Consider the following 16,583-nt stretch of genomic DNA (forward strand, 5'->3'; position numbering starts at 1 on the left):
CATTATGTAATAAACTGAAGCATTTTGTAATAAACTATGTCAACGCATTATATAGTAAATTTTTTCACATTATGTAGTAAGTTATTACAGTTTGAGAAATGTATTAAAAAATGCACTTGACACATTTTTATTTTTAAAAAATGTAATAACATGATTCATTATGTAATAACAATCCAAATCAATATAATTTCAGAGCAATTTAGAAGAAATTAGTCACAGGAGCTACAGGTAATGGAATCAGAACTTTAACCGCACAGTTTACAGATTAATTCAGCACATCACATTTTCCTGAAAATAAAAATTTTTCAAGTACATTTTGTAATAAATTTCTCAAATTGTAATAACTTACTACATAATGTAAAAAAATTTACTACATAATGCATTGAGGAAGTTTATTACAAAATGCGTCAGTTTATTACATAATGCAGCTTTATTACAAGATGGCGTGACATTCTTATTACATTTTGAACTTTTATTACATAATGGGAATTTATTACATAATGTGGCTCAACAGTTCTGATTCCATTACCTGTAGCTCCTGTGACTAATTTCTTCTAAATTGCTCTGAAATTATATTAATTTGGATTGTTATTACATAATGAACCATGTTATTACATTTAAAAAAAAAATAAAAATGTGTCAAAATGTGTTGATGTAGTTTATTACAAAATGCATCACCTTACTACATAATGCGGCTTTATTACAAGATGACGTGACATTCTTATTACATTTTGAACTTTTATTACATAATGGGAGTTTATTACATAATGCGGCTCTACATGCCTGCTTAATGGTTCTACTTACCGATTCCGCCTTCGTTGCGTATGCGCGAAGACGTCACTCGTACACTGCATTGTTTTGGTCAGAACGTAGCCAAAAACGGCAGAAATGGTCTAAAAACACGACACCAGTGCCACTTGGAACACTTGCAAAGCTTCCATTCCTTCAAAAGGGTGGAATCCCTCAGATATGTTCAAATATTTGTCCACAGCATGTGATTCATTTGATTTGCTACTTAGTGGCGCTTGTGAATCTAGCGGCAGAGTGAACACCAGGACGTCATCTGGGCCCAGTTCTGGTTCCAGTGTGGGCAACAAATGTCGTACCCCCTCAAATACAAGTTTCTGAAGGTAGGGGAAAGGAAATGAGGTGCACAACAATGGGAGATGGGCCGAGTTGAACTGGTTCCATGTAGTGGAAATGCGACAATAGAGGAATTAGTAAAGCATCTTTCCTTTCACTTTCACTCTACGCCCCCCCAAACCGAGCCTGGCATCATCTGTTCTTATTACACTGGTCTACAATTTTTTAGAAATGATTTGCTTCACAGATTAAATGTGCTAAATGTTACGTATTTTAATAAGATTAATTGGAAAATAAATGACAAAAGTGCCGGTTTGCTGATGTTTTCAAGGTATATGATTAAGTGTTATTACACATGTATTGGTTTATGTACATTTATATTATAGTTTTATAAATCTTCCACTAAATAGAACCTGTAAAGTGAATGTATTCTAATGTGCAGATAGTGTTTTGAAGAAGATCTTGTAGCTCTGAGACAAATATTCCTTTTGAATCAAACCCATTCTCTCGTTAATTCTTGAATTTCACATTTTGACCCACGGCTGTATCTTGGAAAGTTCAGCCAACCAGCATTTTTGACTTGATTTTTCTTTATCAGTAACTCTCATGTGGTAAAATTTCATTACTTTTATTCTGGAAGCATTTTCCTTGTAGACCAGTGTAATTTGTACATACTGTGTTAATTATTATTTGTCCATATTGTATATGTTATATTTTCTGTGCAGATGGAAATATAAAAGACAGTTAATGCAAACACACCTGTTTGTACTCTTTTATTCCTTCATCCAATGAGAATCGATAAGAGAATCAGATCGATAAGCAAATTCGATAATGGAATCGGAATCGTTAAATTCTTATTGATACCCATCCCTATGTGTGTGTGTGTGTGTGTGTGCATTAGTGCGACTCCACGTTAACAAATAATGACTTTGTTGCAGAAATGCTGCTGACGGTCTCTCTTACTTTTCATCCATGTTGGCGGAGTTCCTCGCTGTCAACGGGACGATTTCATTTCCGTCCTTATCGTCTGCGTTTCCGTTGGCCTTAATGATGGCGTCCAGGTCCCCGTTGATTCCACCTGCAGGTTTGTTGCTGTTCTCCAGGTTGAGCAGGTTGAGGTAGGACTCGGCACAGTCCACCTGGGTGGGGGAGTGGATGGTGGACTGGAGCGGCCACGCTGGCGTAGAGGCGATGAACTGATCCAAGTTCTGGCTGTAGTTATTCCTCAGGTTCAGGGACAAGGATTTTACAGATGTAGAAACTGAGCTGGGGGACGACGGCTGGACGTCTAATGTAAAACAAACAAACAAACAAACAACACAAGTTTATAAAACAAAATCCATATGCATTTCTTTTACGTATCATATTGTACATATGTACAAATTGCGGTTTTAATTGTGTTTTAATGTGTATATTTATGTACATATTTATTTAGAACTACACACACACACATAGTTCTAAATATACATAAATATATATATATATTAACCCAGTGGTTCTCAAACTTTTTTGGCTCGTGACCCCATTTTAACATCACACATTTCTGGCGACCCCAGACATTTTTTTGCTAAAATTAATTTGCTTTTGATCATGTAATAGTTTGCTATACTATGTTGCAAATAAACATTAATTTTAGATGATATTTAGTCTATATTATGTATATTATTATGGACGGAGGCAGAAAAGTCAGGCGTAGATTACTGCACAAAGGGAGAATTTTATTTTCCTTGGTCAGAATATGTACAGTCAGTCCAGCTTGGATTTACAAGGCTGACAATTAACACTGAACAAACAAGAACTCAAACTATGAATTATGAAAGAGCTGCAGCATCTGAAACCGACCACAATGAACATTTGACAGATAAACAGAACCACAGTGCTGCAGTTTCAGCTTCACAGTTTGTCATGTCTTATATGTATTGGAATTGTCTCAACTCACCATATATTTTTATTAATACGTTTTTTTAAAAATTATTTTTATCAATTACTAGAAATTTCAGGCGATCCCATTTGAATTCCAGGCGACTCCATGTGGGGTCTTGACCCCAAAGTTGAAAAACACTGTATTAACCCTGTATCGGGCAAGTGATTATTTTTGGTACTTTCCACACACATTACAAGACAGTGACAGTAACAATTACAATGCGTCAACATTCTCAGGTCTAATGTGGTCTCCAGGGTCTGTAAGGTCCACCTCTGCAGGAACAGTGAGTGGACCTGCTTTGTTCGGTACCATGAAGTAATGGTACTAATGTAAGGAATGATGTTCAAAGGGATCATGTGGATGTGGACAGGGGTCTGGATCAGCACTGACGTTGGTCTAACGTTATAAAAGTGATGTTCTAATGTTCTAAAATACATGTTCCTCTCACCTTACATGTGTTTTTTATATATACTTGAACTTGTATTTATTTAGAATAGAATAGAATAGAATAGAATAGAATAGAATAGAATAGAATAGAATAGAATAGAATAGAATAGAATAGAATATTTGCCATTTGCACAGATAAATTGTAGTATAGGTACAGTGGAATTCTTGTGCGTTTCCCTGAGTCATGGGAAAAAAAGACATGAACAAAAATAGAAACAAAACATAAACACGGCTAAAACATAGACACAGCTAAAACATATAAAAACAGTTATTGCACAAACACAAATACACACTTGTAAAATGGAGTACTAATCAGAAAAAAGTAATAATAATAATAATAAAAGTACCGGAACTGGAGTACTTTATTTTGCCAGTTATGGGCAAGGAACCAAATACGATAACTTCACTGACCTTGACTTTCTACATAATAAAAAAATGTGAAAAATTTCACAAAAGTAATAAAGTCTTGTTACGTCCTCCAATAACACACTAAGGTTGAAATTTTGAATTTCAGAGTATTTCTCTGACTGCCCTATAAAGGGTTAAAACACTTGTGCATGCATTTGTGTATGTGTATTGTAATTGTATATTTTTTAATATTGATCATTTCTTTCCAGCTACTTCTTATACTTTCATGGAATAACTGTAACACACAATAATTTCCTCTAAGATAAATAAAGTATTCTGATTGTGATAATGATTCTTTTTGCTTTTTTATACTCTATTTCTTTGTACAGATCTGGCTAAGTGCTGACTCTCATTATGGAAAGGAGGAGCTGGCACTGTGCCTGCTGAAGCACTTAGGCTCACCATTTCTACGCTTAGCAAGATTAGCATTTTCTATGTCATGATTAATAGAAGCGGGAAACATGACATCCCACTACGGAAAATTCACACCGCCATACATCTACAAACACAACCTCCGCACACACACACACATAGCTGAAGGAACACTCTCATACAGCTTATACAGTGTACAGCTGTGGAAAAAATTATTAGACCACCCTTGTTTTCTTCAATTTCTTGTTCATTTTAATGCCTGGTACAACTAAAGGTACATTTGTTTGGACAAATATAACACTGGTCAACAACAAACTTATTGTTTAAGTTTTTTGAGCTGATGTAGGATCATTTTGGTGTGCTGAATCCAAAAATCACATTCATTTTGCTCAATCAGGTCAACTTTCTGAACTATGCTACATATTGGCTTTTTAACTTTTTTGCTTACATTTATGGGCATTTTCACATCATATGATACAAAATTCTTTCATTAATCTTGCAATAAACGAGTTCTGAAGATTTTACTTTTGCCAATTTATGATTAATGTTTTTTTTTTAATATTACAGGTGAATGAAATGGCTTCGACTAGAAGATCTTGCAAAAATAAGCCTGACGTATTCTGCTACATCTGCGGTGAATACACCATTGTACCTAACAGGAATCAAGTCACAAGTTTCATAAAGTGTGCTTACCAATCTTATTTTGGTATTAATTATTATATTTTGTGAGAAGATGAAATTTTTCAAAATCAAATTAGCAAAAAAACCTGACCTGATTGAGAAAAACAGATGTCATTTTTGGATTTAGCGGTGCAAAATGGTCCTAATTCGGTTGAAAAAACCTAGACAACTTGCAAAAACCATTTTTTTGTAACCCAGTGTAATGATAGCAACAAAAATAGCTCATAGTAGTTTCATTTCAGAGCTGATATCTATCCACTTTCCATGTTTTCTTAATAATAACCAAAATCCCTTCAGTTCTTACATCAATATCTATGGCATTGTACTGACAAAACAGTGCTTTTAGTCATTCCATGTTTTCTTTTCTGTCTGTTTTAGTCACATGATACACACAGGAGTCAGTATGTGATTGCATAACCATTGTTTTTGATTACTTTTGATGGTCTAATAATTTTTTCCGTGACTGTATATCCATGGTGCTTGCACAGGTCTTGAATGGCTTAAAAAGTATGAAATTTTGAAATGCTGTTTTCCAGATCTTGAAAAGTCTGGAATTTTGTGTGAAAGTCTTAATAAAGTAAGGAAAAAAGTTTCTCTCGTGGTCAAATTTTAGAGTATGATCAAAAACACATAATCTTTTAAGATATAAAAAAAAATGCACAAGGAAAGCGTTTAAAAAAAGATATGATTTCATTAACCGGTCGCTATTGGAATGATCCTAGTGTAACCTGTTTGTGTGACATTCATGCACTTTTGTGATTTTCATATGTTTTGAAAATGTTTCTGTCAATAAAACATAATTTACTGCATTCAGTCATTCATGCATTTATTAAAATGAACTTTTCTACTACACACAATAGGTACAATCTGACCAAAAAAGTAGGCACAAGTATAAAAGAACATGAAGTCAAGGTCTGGGGGGCAAAAAACTGCAGTTTTGAAAAAGTCTAGAACTTTTATTTGGATAAAGAGCAAGCACCCTGTATATATTTTTATTAGCTTTATTATATTTTGTATTTTTTACCTTTATCTTTATGCAGCACTTTGGACACTTTGCATTATTGTAAATATGCTATAGAAATAAACTTGATCTTGACCTATATATTACACCTTCCCTCCAAGGTATATTTGTTTGGACAAATATAATAATAACAACAAAAATAGTTCATATTAGTTTAATTTCAGAGCTGATATCTATCCACTTTCCATGTTTTCTTGATAATAACCAAAATCCCTTCAGTTCTTACATCAATATCTATGGCATTGTACTGACAAAACAGTGCTTTTAGTCATTCCATGTTTTCTTTTCTGTCTGTTTTAGTCACATGATGAACACAGGAGTTAGTACTGGATTGAATAATCACTGTTTTTGATGACTTTTGATGGTCTAAAATTTTTTTCTGTGACTGTTTCTGTGGGGTTACTCATTATTCTGGCAAACCTGGCTTTTCTTTTAGCTGCTGTAAATACATCCCTCCTACAAAACCCCATGGGACAAAGAGTGTGTGTGAGTGTCCAAAATAACTGTTTTTAACACAATAAAACTCTCACTGAGACCAAAGTCTGTGAATGTGAGACAAAGCTGATAGTGTTCCTTTTGAAGTCCATTGTGATTATGTAATGTGAGTACAGAGTATACACTATAGACTCCGCAGGACTAGTTTTCTATAGTATCTCACTCATTCCACTAGAAAACACATCATGTGAAGTGGAACTTGCTGTAAATAAACTAAAAGTGAGGTAATTCACTGATCATGTAGCTGTTCATAAAAGCTCAGATTAAAGTTGAAGGTTATTATATCAAAAACAGAGAAAACTGAAAAAAAGTGACTTTTCAGTAAATCTGTCATTAACCTAACATAAAAATAAACGTCTCCATCCACTGTCATTTCTCAAACTCCATGGGTTTTACTGGTGAATCAATGTTGTAGAAGATAACGTTGTTTCCACGCTCACTACGGAGCCTCTGAACGTCCTAATGGGTCATATCTGATGACCATGAAAAGATGACAAACTGTATTTTACACCAATTATTTACATGTATTGATAGGATTAGTGGATCAACAGGTATTAAACAGTTTCGATCAGTAGACAGTTTTGTTCGAAGGTGGATGTTTGGGTCTTTTTGGGCTAATCCACGGTTCAGACTAAACTGTGACAGTTTTAACCTTGTTTGAACAATTCCAAAAAGATATTTAGTTCAGCTACTGACAACACAAACACAGAAAACAGAGGAGAATTTTTACTGTGGCTGATCTAAGCTATCAGTTAATTTAGTAATTTCTGTGAATATTTTGAGGACAGAGTGTTATTTTTATGAAAAACTGCACTTTACACCAATTGTTCACACATGTTGATGATCTCTCCTTCACTGTGGTTCTCCCAGAGGTTTCTCCCTTTTCCCACTGGGTTTTGAGTTTTTCCTTGCCGAGAAGGAGGGTCTAAGGACAGGGGATGCCCAGGACACTACTCATCTTCTTGCTGTTTATTTGACTGTTGTTTACATCCAACTGACTCTGTAAAGCCCTTTGAGAAAACCTTGTTGTGATATTGGGCTATACAAATAAAACTGAATTGAATAAATGGATCAGCAGGTGTTAATGAGTTTAAATCAGTGGATGGTTTCGGTTATATATATTTGTATATTTGGGTCTTTATGGGTTAAACCTGACCCAGACCAACAGGGGCTGACAGACCCTGCTGTGCTCAGTGAACCTGATCTGCTGTAGTTCAGGATTCCACAGTTCCCTCCAGTGGCTTACCGTGTCCGTTGGCTTGGGGCTGCTGTGGTGACTGTTCTAGTGCCGTTGCTTTTTGGGGGCGGGCCTCTAGCTCTTTCAGCTGCTGAACAAGCAGGGCAAGGTGCTGCAGCAGGTCCCTGTTCTGCAGCAGCAGCTGGTGGACGCGGGCCTGGGCCTCCATACGAGCAGCAGTCTCCGCCGCCATCTGATCCTTCAGCAGCTGCACCTGTAACGCAGTACAAAGGACTGTTTCTGATTTGTTGCAAGATATATGTCATGAGTAGACCCTGGATGAAGGAGCCTGCTGCAGACTTAAACCTTTTGTTTTTTTTATTTCGCCCTTTATCTCTACCACTTTTCAAGCCCAAGTATGCCTGATATTTTTGAGACAAATATGATTTTTTTTTCCTATTCAGCAGAGCTTGTACTGTATTTCCATTCTTTCAAATGTCCTATTTGTCCTTTAATAACTGTACTAGTGCTGCCCCCTAGTGGTTTAACACTATAGCAAGACCTCAACACAACTAATTACATTTTTCTGGCAAGTGACCTTTATTAAAGTTTGTTGAGTGTGGTCAGCCATGCAGAATATCACTTTAACACTGTTTTGCTAACATACACAACAGGATTTCAGTGATAATTTAACCAAGTCATGTACCACGAATTAACTGGATTTTATTGAAAATAGATGGAATTCCAAAACAAGCAAGGATTATGAGAACTAGAAAAGCACTCAGAGAGTGCAGACCTCCACCAAGGCAGATTAGAGCCCCACCACCACCACACACACACACACACACACACACACACACACACACCAAAATGTTATCATTTGTTCCTTGTGCCAGTATCAGTGTCATCCAAATCGGTTTTTGAGTTATCTTGCTAACAGACGAACAAACAAAAAATCCCTCCCCGAAGATTGATCTGGATCCTCAATCTTCAATATTTTGTAGAACCTGTTGGGAACTTATTTTGTTTTTTTTTTTTTACCAAGCAGTCTGACCATTCATTGTTAAGTTACACATACATACAGTATGTTGAAAATATCCCCATCTCCCAATGATATAGAATCCTTTTAAAAATTCCTGAATCCAGACAGTGATCTGGATCATTCCCAAAATCTAATCATTTGTTACTCGTCCCATTTCAGACATTTCCTGAAAATTTCATCAAAATCCTTTTGAAGTCCTCTGTGATTATGTAATGTACAGAGCATACACTATAGGCTCGACAGGAGTAGTTTTTTTATCATATCTCACTCATTCCACTATAAAACCCATCATATGAAGTGGAACTTGTTGTAAATAAACTAAATGTGAAGGCCGTCTGATGTGGATGGCTTTGTTGAAAAAGGACATTTATTGAAAACGAAATAGCACAAGTAAAGATGGTGTTGATTCTTTTCAATATAAATTAAAATGAACTGCTTCTATTGAAGAAATGAAGAGCATGGCATGGTGTAAACTTCAATCCCCAGTGATGGTGTTTCTGCTCCATCAAACTATAACCTTAACCCTTAGAGCAGGGGTGTCAAACTCATTTTGGTTCAGGGGCCATATTTAGCCCAATTTGATCTCAAGTGGGGCAGACCAGTAAAATAATGACTTAACCAGAAAAGGAATTGGAGAGCGCAGACCTCCGCCAAGGCAGATCTGTCAGAGGCAGATCAGTGCCCCCCCGATCACCACCAAAATTTAATCATTTGTTCCTTGTGCCAGTATCAACATTTCCTGAAATTTTCATGAAAATCCGTCCATAACTTTTTGAGTTCTCTTGCTAACTAACCAACAAACAAACAAACCAACCCTGGCAAAAACATAACCTCGTTGGCAGAGGTAATTATGCTAAATTAATTTATACAAAGGCTACAAAATGAACAGAAATGTGATTGTTTGCGTCTTACCTGTGCAACGGCCACTTGTGTGTGCTGCTGCTGCTGCTGGAGCTGCTGCTGCAGAAGCTGCAGGTAGTGCTGAGACGCCAGCGGGGTGAGAGACCGAGAGCAAGGGCTGCTGGGAGTTATGCCCTGGGATGTCACAGTGAAGAGAGACCTTCGATCAAAGTCCTGACCACACACAGAGAGAACACAGGAAAAGAAGGAAGAGGTGAATAGTACAAAGAATCACATGACTTAAGCTGGATTCAGGATGTTCATGATTCCAATGTGCATTAAATCTGTTTAACTATGATACAAACTGTACAAATACCATAAGATGTGCCCTACTGTACCTTACCATTTTCTTCTCACAAGATTTATCAAATTTTTTATTGATTTTACTTTTTATTCCATCAAGTTGTTTGTCATTCCATGAGTAAAGCTCTCTAAATATCTTCCTTTTTGAAGGATAATGATACACATAATTTGCTTCTTTTCTCCATTTTGCATTTTTTGTTGTATTTATTCAAGAACCCCAGGAGTTTTTTTTTTTTTTTTAATATAGCTCTCTATTAAACTGTGTACATCAAATATTTACAGCTTTAAAAAAACAACAACAACAACACTTTGACACTTTTCTAAGTATATTTGTGCTTTTCTTTTTCCAAATTTGACAATATGATTTTTTTTTTTCACTTTTTAGTTTCTCAGTTTTTAATGAAATGAAATGTCAGCGGATGAAATGAAAATAATGATCAGTTTATGTAGGGAATGCTGAAAAAAGATACCAAATGTTAGCATGTACAGTATTTTTTTTCTTTCTTTTTTTTTTTTTTTAGCTCAGACAAAATTGCAAGTATCATTCAGGGTTCCTACAGGTTTCTACAAGTTAATTTTAAGACCTTTTAAGACTACTTAGAACAGCATTAATGCCCAGTTCACCGCCTATTTCATGGCCATACTGGTACAAAATGTGTGACTGTGTTGGGCTGAATGTTCTGGGATCATTTCTGCAAAGTTAGCGATAATTGGTTCCTAATTTGAATATTGGAACAGATGGAACTGAGTTGACTAATGTTACTTTCTTTGCAGTTTGGACATTTAACAGACATATTTAAACACAATACAGAGAACAAGTTTATGGCAACATAACTCAAGACCTACCATATCAAATTTAAGACCTTTTTAAGACTTTTTTTAAGGTATTCAGATTCTGATTTATTAATTGTCATTCAATAAAAACATCCCATATGCTGTTACAGAGTGAAATTGCAAAATGCACAGCACAAAATAAAACACAGATTTTTTTTTTTTTTTAAAACACCAACTAAAAACAACCCATATATATGATAAAATATTAAAAACTGCACTAAAATAAATAAATAAAAAAGTTAGTAAAGGTAAAAAAATATATATATATTAAATGCAGATTTGTAAATTCAAGACTTTTTAAGACCTGTGGGAACCCTGATCATATCAAAAATGGCTAAATATGCCAACGTCCAGTCACTTCAGCAATCAGATACGAAATTCCAGAAAGTGTGGGGTCCCTTCCTAAAAAAAATTCCAGACCCTGTAAATGCTTGTCTTTTAGGTGCAGTTTTACAATGCTGCTTACTCCATACTTATTCCTAGCACAGGTTTCTGTCGTGATAGTGATCCTTTATTATTTCTAGCACACTGGCAATGACTGAGGAGGGATTATTTTATGTACAGTTAATTGTTTGCTAAATTGTACTTTTTTTTTTTTTTCCTATGGTGCTAGCTGTGTTTCATTTACACCCATGCTTACTTAAGATTTCTTTAACCCTTTCATGCATAGTGGTCACTCCAGTGGACAGTTATTCTCCAGCTGTTCTCTTGCTTATTCATGGGTTTAGTTGTTTTAGTTGGATATCAGCCAACACAGTGGACGCTTACGCATCATCCTAAAGAATGGAATTCATACCGTTACTGTTCTTACCGTTTGTTGTTCTTGATCAACCTGATCTGCAAAAACATATTTTAATGTAAATTAATTGCAATTGTTATTAGACTGGAATTAACTGTTTTCTTAAACAAAAAGTTTTTTTTTTTTTTTTTTTTGCATATTATCTCCATGAATTGAGTAATAACTAGTATTAGAGTATGTTAAAATGTGAGCATTAGCAGCATTAAAAATGTTTTTATTTCATAGTTTTCACACAGTTGATCACTTTCTGATGATGGGTTTCTTTGAAACTCTGCACTGCAACTCTTACTTTAATATGTGTGTGTTTTTATTTTTATTTTATTCTATTTTTTTTTTTATTTTTTATTTTTTTTATGTGTTGTTTTATTACTCGCTGTTTTTAACCACCTTTTACATGTTTCTTTTATAATGTTTTAAATGTGTTTCTTTTTGTTTCTTTTATTTCAATGTCCTGTGTGAAGCACCTTGAATTGCCTTGTTGCTGAAATGTGCTATACAAATAAACTTGCCTTGCCTTGCCTTTAAATGCAGGGTTCTTTGCTTCAAAAATTAAATGCATGGTGTCCAGTTGAGTGGATGTTTTTGTAACTCCACGACAAATAGGGTCATAAAAAATTTCAATTGCTTTGTTTTTTTTTTCATGCCTAAAGAGGAATAAAATCCCTCAAGAAAAAAATATTGACTAAGGTTCTCATAATTCATGCATGAAAGGGTTAATGACCATTCAGCACTGCACTTGTATTACACTGAGAGAACTTCAATAAAAAGATCTTGATCAAAAAAAAAAAAGCCAACATCCAAAAGGGCTGAGGGGTGTAATTCTCTGACACTTTTACAGTCCTTTAAAACCCCTCAGACGTATTTGTTTTTTTTTTTTTTTTCAGTCCAGCGAGGCCTCGGTGCGTGTTTTTACTAATCCTAACTACTATATAAACCAAACTATTTTTAGCCTATGGACAGCAGATAAATGTAATTAACAAACCAGTAGGATAGAAACCACCCAGTACTCTGAATCCACAGGAGTAGGAGAGTGTGTGTGTGTGTGTGTGTGTGTGTGAGACCACTGATCTGAAGCCCCTTGATACCCATTGTGTCATCCAAAACCCACACCAGAGCTGAAATCATCTCTAAGCTTATTATACACCAGCATGCATTCTCTGCCTCTGCCCTGTTTATCTCCCCAGCCGTTCCTCCCACTTCACTCCATTTTCACATGATTTTCTAGATGATCTATAGCAGCACAAATGCATCCTGGATGTTTCCTAAGCAGCTTTTCATTTCACCTCCTCTGTCCTGCGCTAAACACACATGTCAATAGTACATATATAATTCTCAGTCAAATGTTAATCTGTCTAATTACATAAATTACAGCTGTTCAGGCAAAAGTGTCTTCAGACCACCACAAAGTATATTGTAATGTAATTATCAGGCCACTAGGGGGCAGAACAGCAGCACATAGAAAATAACAGCACCTTCAGTTAAATTCTCAGTTGATTTGAACATGAAAAGCTGCCTTAGTTAACCCTTTAACCCAGTGTTTTTCAACTTTGGGGTCGAGGTTGCCTGGAATTTAAATGGGGTCGCCTGAAATTTCTAGCAATTGATCAAAATAATTTAAAAAAAATAAATGTACCAATAAAAATATATGGTGAGTTGAGAGAGACAATCCCAATACGTAACAGACATGACAAACTGTGAAGCTGAAACTGAAGCACTGTGGTTCTGTTTATCTGTCAAACGTTCATTGTGGTCAGTTTCAGATGCTGCAGCTCTTTCATAATTCATAGTTTGAGTTCTTATTTGTTCAGTATTAATTGTCAGCCTTGTAAATCCAATCCTAATAAAAAGGACTACTTTTGGTTTGTGCTTACAGGATTGCAGGATCATTTTCAGCAATTTCAACTTAATCCTTTATCGGGAAAGTGACTAGTTTTGGTACTTTCCTCATGCATTACATGACAGTGACAGCAACGATTACAGTAAGTAATGATGTTCAAAGGGATAATGTGGATGTTGACAGGTGTCTGGATCAGCTCTTCTGTCAGTGGTTATCAACCGTGGGGTCGCCTGGAGTTCAAATGGGGTCGACTGAAATTTCTAGTAATTGATAAAAAAAAAATTAACTTACTAATAAAAAAATATATAGTGAGTTGACAGAGACAGTCACAATCCATAAAAGACATGACAAACTGTGAAGCTGAAACTGAAGCATTGTGGTTTTGTTTATCTGTCAAATGTTCATTGTGGTCAGTTTCAGATGCTGCAGCTCTTTCATAACACTGGTCAACAACAAGTTAATTGCTTAAGTTTTCTGAGCTGATTTAGGATAGTTTTGGTGTGCTGAATCCAAAAAACACATTCATTTTGCTCAATTAGGTCAGCTTTCTGAACTATGCTACATATTGGCTTTTTAACATTTTTGCTTACATTTATGGGCATTTTCACATCATATGATACAAAATTCTTTCCTATTTCTTGCAATAAATGAGTTCTGAAGATTTTACTTTTGCCAATTTATGATTAATGTTTTTTTTAATATTACAGGTGAATGAAATGGCTTCGACTAGAAGATCTTGCAAAAATAAGCCTGACGTATTCTGCTACAGTTTGTAACACTTAAATACATGCTGTTAGAAAATGATTTTTTTTTCTCTTAAAACCTATTTTGGGTGAGAACTATATAAAAAATCAACTGATAAAGTCACAAAAATGTAATCAATTTTCTGAGAAGATGAAATTTTTCAAAATCAAATTAGCAAAAAAACCTGACCTGAGTGAGAAAAACAGATGTCATTTTTGGATTTAGCGGTGCAAAATGGTCCTAATTCAGTTGAAAAAACCTAGACAACTTGCAAAAAACATTTTTTTGTAACCCAGTGTAATTCGTAGTTTGAGTTCTTGTTTGTTCAGTATTAATTGTCAGCCTTGTAAATCCAAGCTGGACTGACTGTACATATCCTGACCAAGGAAAATAAAAGTCTCCCTTTGTGCAGTAATCTACACCTGGCTTTACTGCCTCCGTCCAAAATAATATACATTATATAGACTAAATGTTGTATAAAATTAGCTTTTATTTGCAACATGGTATAGCAAATTATTACATGATCTAAAACAAATTAATTTTAGCAAAAAAGAAAGTCTTTGTTTTGAATGTCTGGGGTCAAAATTTGTGACGTTAACATGGGGTCACGAGCCAAAAAAGGTTGGAAACCACTGCCTTAGATAAAGCATCAAGGGATAGCAGCAGACCAAGTCAGATGGAGAAGATACATACTGCCGCAAGTGCCACCAGGCTCAGAAGAGGTATAAGTAAGTAAGTGTTTGTTTTGGGGCTTTTTTTCTACATCAGTCCAGCTGCTTTTTGGCACCTGGTTGAACTCCAAAAAGTAGTTACATGGTCAAAACTTGGTAAAAATACAGTGAAAAAAAAAAAAAAAAAAACAGAGAGAGAGAAAGAAAGAAAATCACCACAACACTGCAAACAGTAAAAACAAAAAAATACATGAAAAATTAAGTTAAAAAAAAAAAGAAGCCCAAACTGTCTATTTTTAGTGAGTTTGTCTCACTCACTGATCCGTGTTTTGCCCTCCCCCCCCATTTCACAGGCGCCAGAGGGTGTATTGAGCATGCTCAGATGTCTGTGGAAAGAACAAGGTCTATTCTATCAGCACATTTTGAATTTTTTCTTATTGAGCGAATGGTTGAATTTCTATGAATATTTAAAATAAATCACACATTCAGAACAATCACCACAGACACGTCAGGGGTTAAAGGGTTAATCACACTCACCTTCCCTTAACAGAACATAAAACCTGAACTTGTCACAATAAAATGATATTCCTCATCCTGCTAATAAACAGATAATGTTTTAGATTTCAGATTAATTTTCAACACAGCTACACAGTAACGTATTTTTAGTTGCAGGTTTTCAGTAAAGCCTCAATATTTAGTTTCTTTCAAAATATCTCACCCTCTCACTGACACATTCAGCCTGAGGTCCAGTGTATTTTCACAAAAGGCAATGCATCATGGGTTGTCCCAGAGCATGAATGTTGCTAGCAAGTCTATTCACATGCCTTTATAGTGATTCTTTTCTGTCAGCGTTGAAAGTGTTCAGCGAGTCTATTTGAAGTTACAATAGTTTGTATATCATGTAGGACTGAAGAAAAACAAAAGAAAAAATCAATCTTTGGAGTCAAAATGATGCAGTATGGATCAATAAAAGTCAACTCTCCTCTAAACTGGAATGTAAATTTTAATCCATTCAGGGAATTCTAGTACTATCAAAAACTGAAAACAGTTCATTTTTCTGTACTGCAGATATAAACACAGAAGACAACACTGAGCTCAGAAAGACAGTGAAAAGTGTAAACTGTCAGAGAAAGAAGTCTGGCTGCAGTAACAGCAGCTTCACACATTTGGGAACCTACATGTACGTTTATGCATTTTATTCATATAACATTTATCTTAATTTGCATTACGTGCTTATAATGCGTGTGTTATTGAAAACACTTTCTTTCACATAATTTATTAAATAGTCTCCAACTTGATCTATTTTATCAATGTTTTTTTTATACTTTGTATGGCTTTTTTTTCTTTTTTTAAACAATTTCAGAGAAATATTGATGTAAATAGGATAGGGATTGGGCCACCTTTCTTTATTTTGTTGTTATTATTCCCCCCCCCTTAAATCTTCAACTTCTTATACATATAGAAATAGTTACTAGTTTAAAGTCTTTCAGTCCTTCACATCATCTTTGAAAGAACACAGATCTAAACATATACACACATGAAAAAACTTTGATAGAATTTGACACTTAAATATCGGTGAAGAAACATCTTACGTAAGAATGTTACCAATATCAGCAAATACCAGCTGATACCGATGCCAGTATATCAGTGCATCCCTTATACCAGGGGTGTCAAACTCATTTTAGTTCAGTTCCACATTTCACAGCCCAATTTGATCTCCAGTGGGCCGGACCAGTAAAATAATAACAGTCAAAAAAGCAAAATTATATTCTGATCAGGTTTACATCTACAAAGTTTCCTTAAAAATCTGAATAACATAAACAACTTGAACTGTCTTAAGAAAAA

At 35.1% G+C, this 16,583-nt stretch overlaps 1 protein-coding gene across 2 annotated transcripts in view; it reads right to left on the reverse strand.

Moving 5' to 3' along the window:
- LOC115430320 (carboxyl-terminal PDZ ligand of neuronal nitric oxide synthase protein) overlaps positions 1-16,583 on the reverse strand; it is a 146,840-nt gene that overhangs the window by 35,072 nt on the left and 95,185 nt on the right. For both annotated transcript variants that reach the window (XR_003936922.1, XM_030150270.1), the window contains exons 8-10: positions 9,563-9,724; positions 7,678-7,882; positions 2,047-2,371 (exon numbers count right to left, since the gene is read on the reverse strand). Coding sequence is in view for 1 of the 2 variants with exons in the window: in XM_030150270.1 (XP_030006130.1) it covers positions 2,047-2,371; positions 7,678-7,882; positions 9,563-9,724 (692 nt within the window). In the remaining variant the exon portion in view is untranslated. The remainder of the gene's footprint in view (positions 1-2,046; positions 2,372-7,677; positions 7,883-9,562; positions 9,725-16,583) is intronic.

Source organism: Sphaeramia orbicularis, chromosome 12 (assembly GCF_902148855.1).
Source record: "Sphaeramia orbicularis chromosome 12, fSphaOr1.1, whole genome shotgun sequence".
Taxonomy (NCBI): Eukaryota; Metazoa; Chordata; class Actinopteri; order Kurtiformes; family Apogonidae; genus Sphaeramia; species Sphaeramia orbicularis.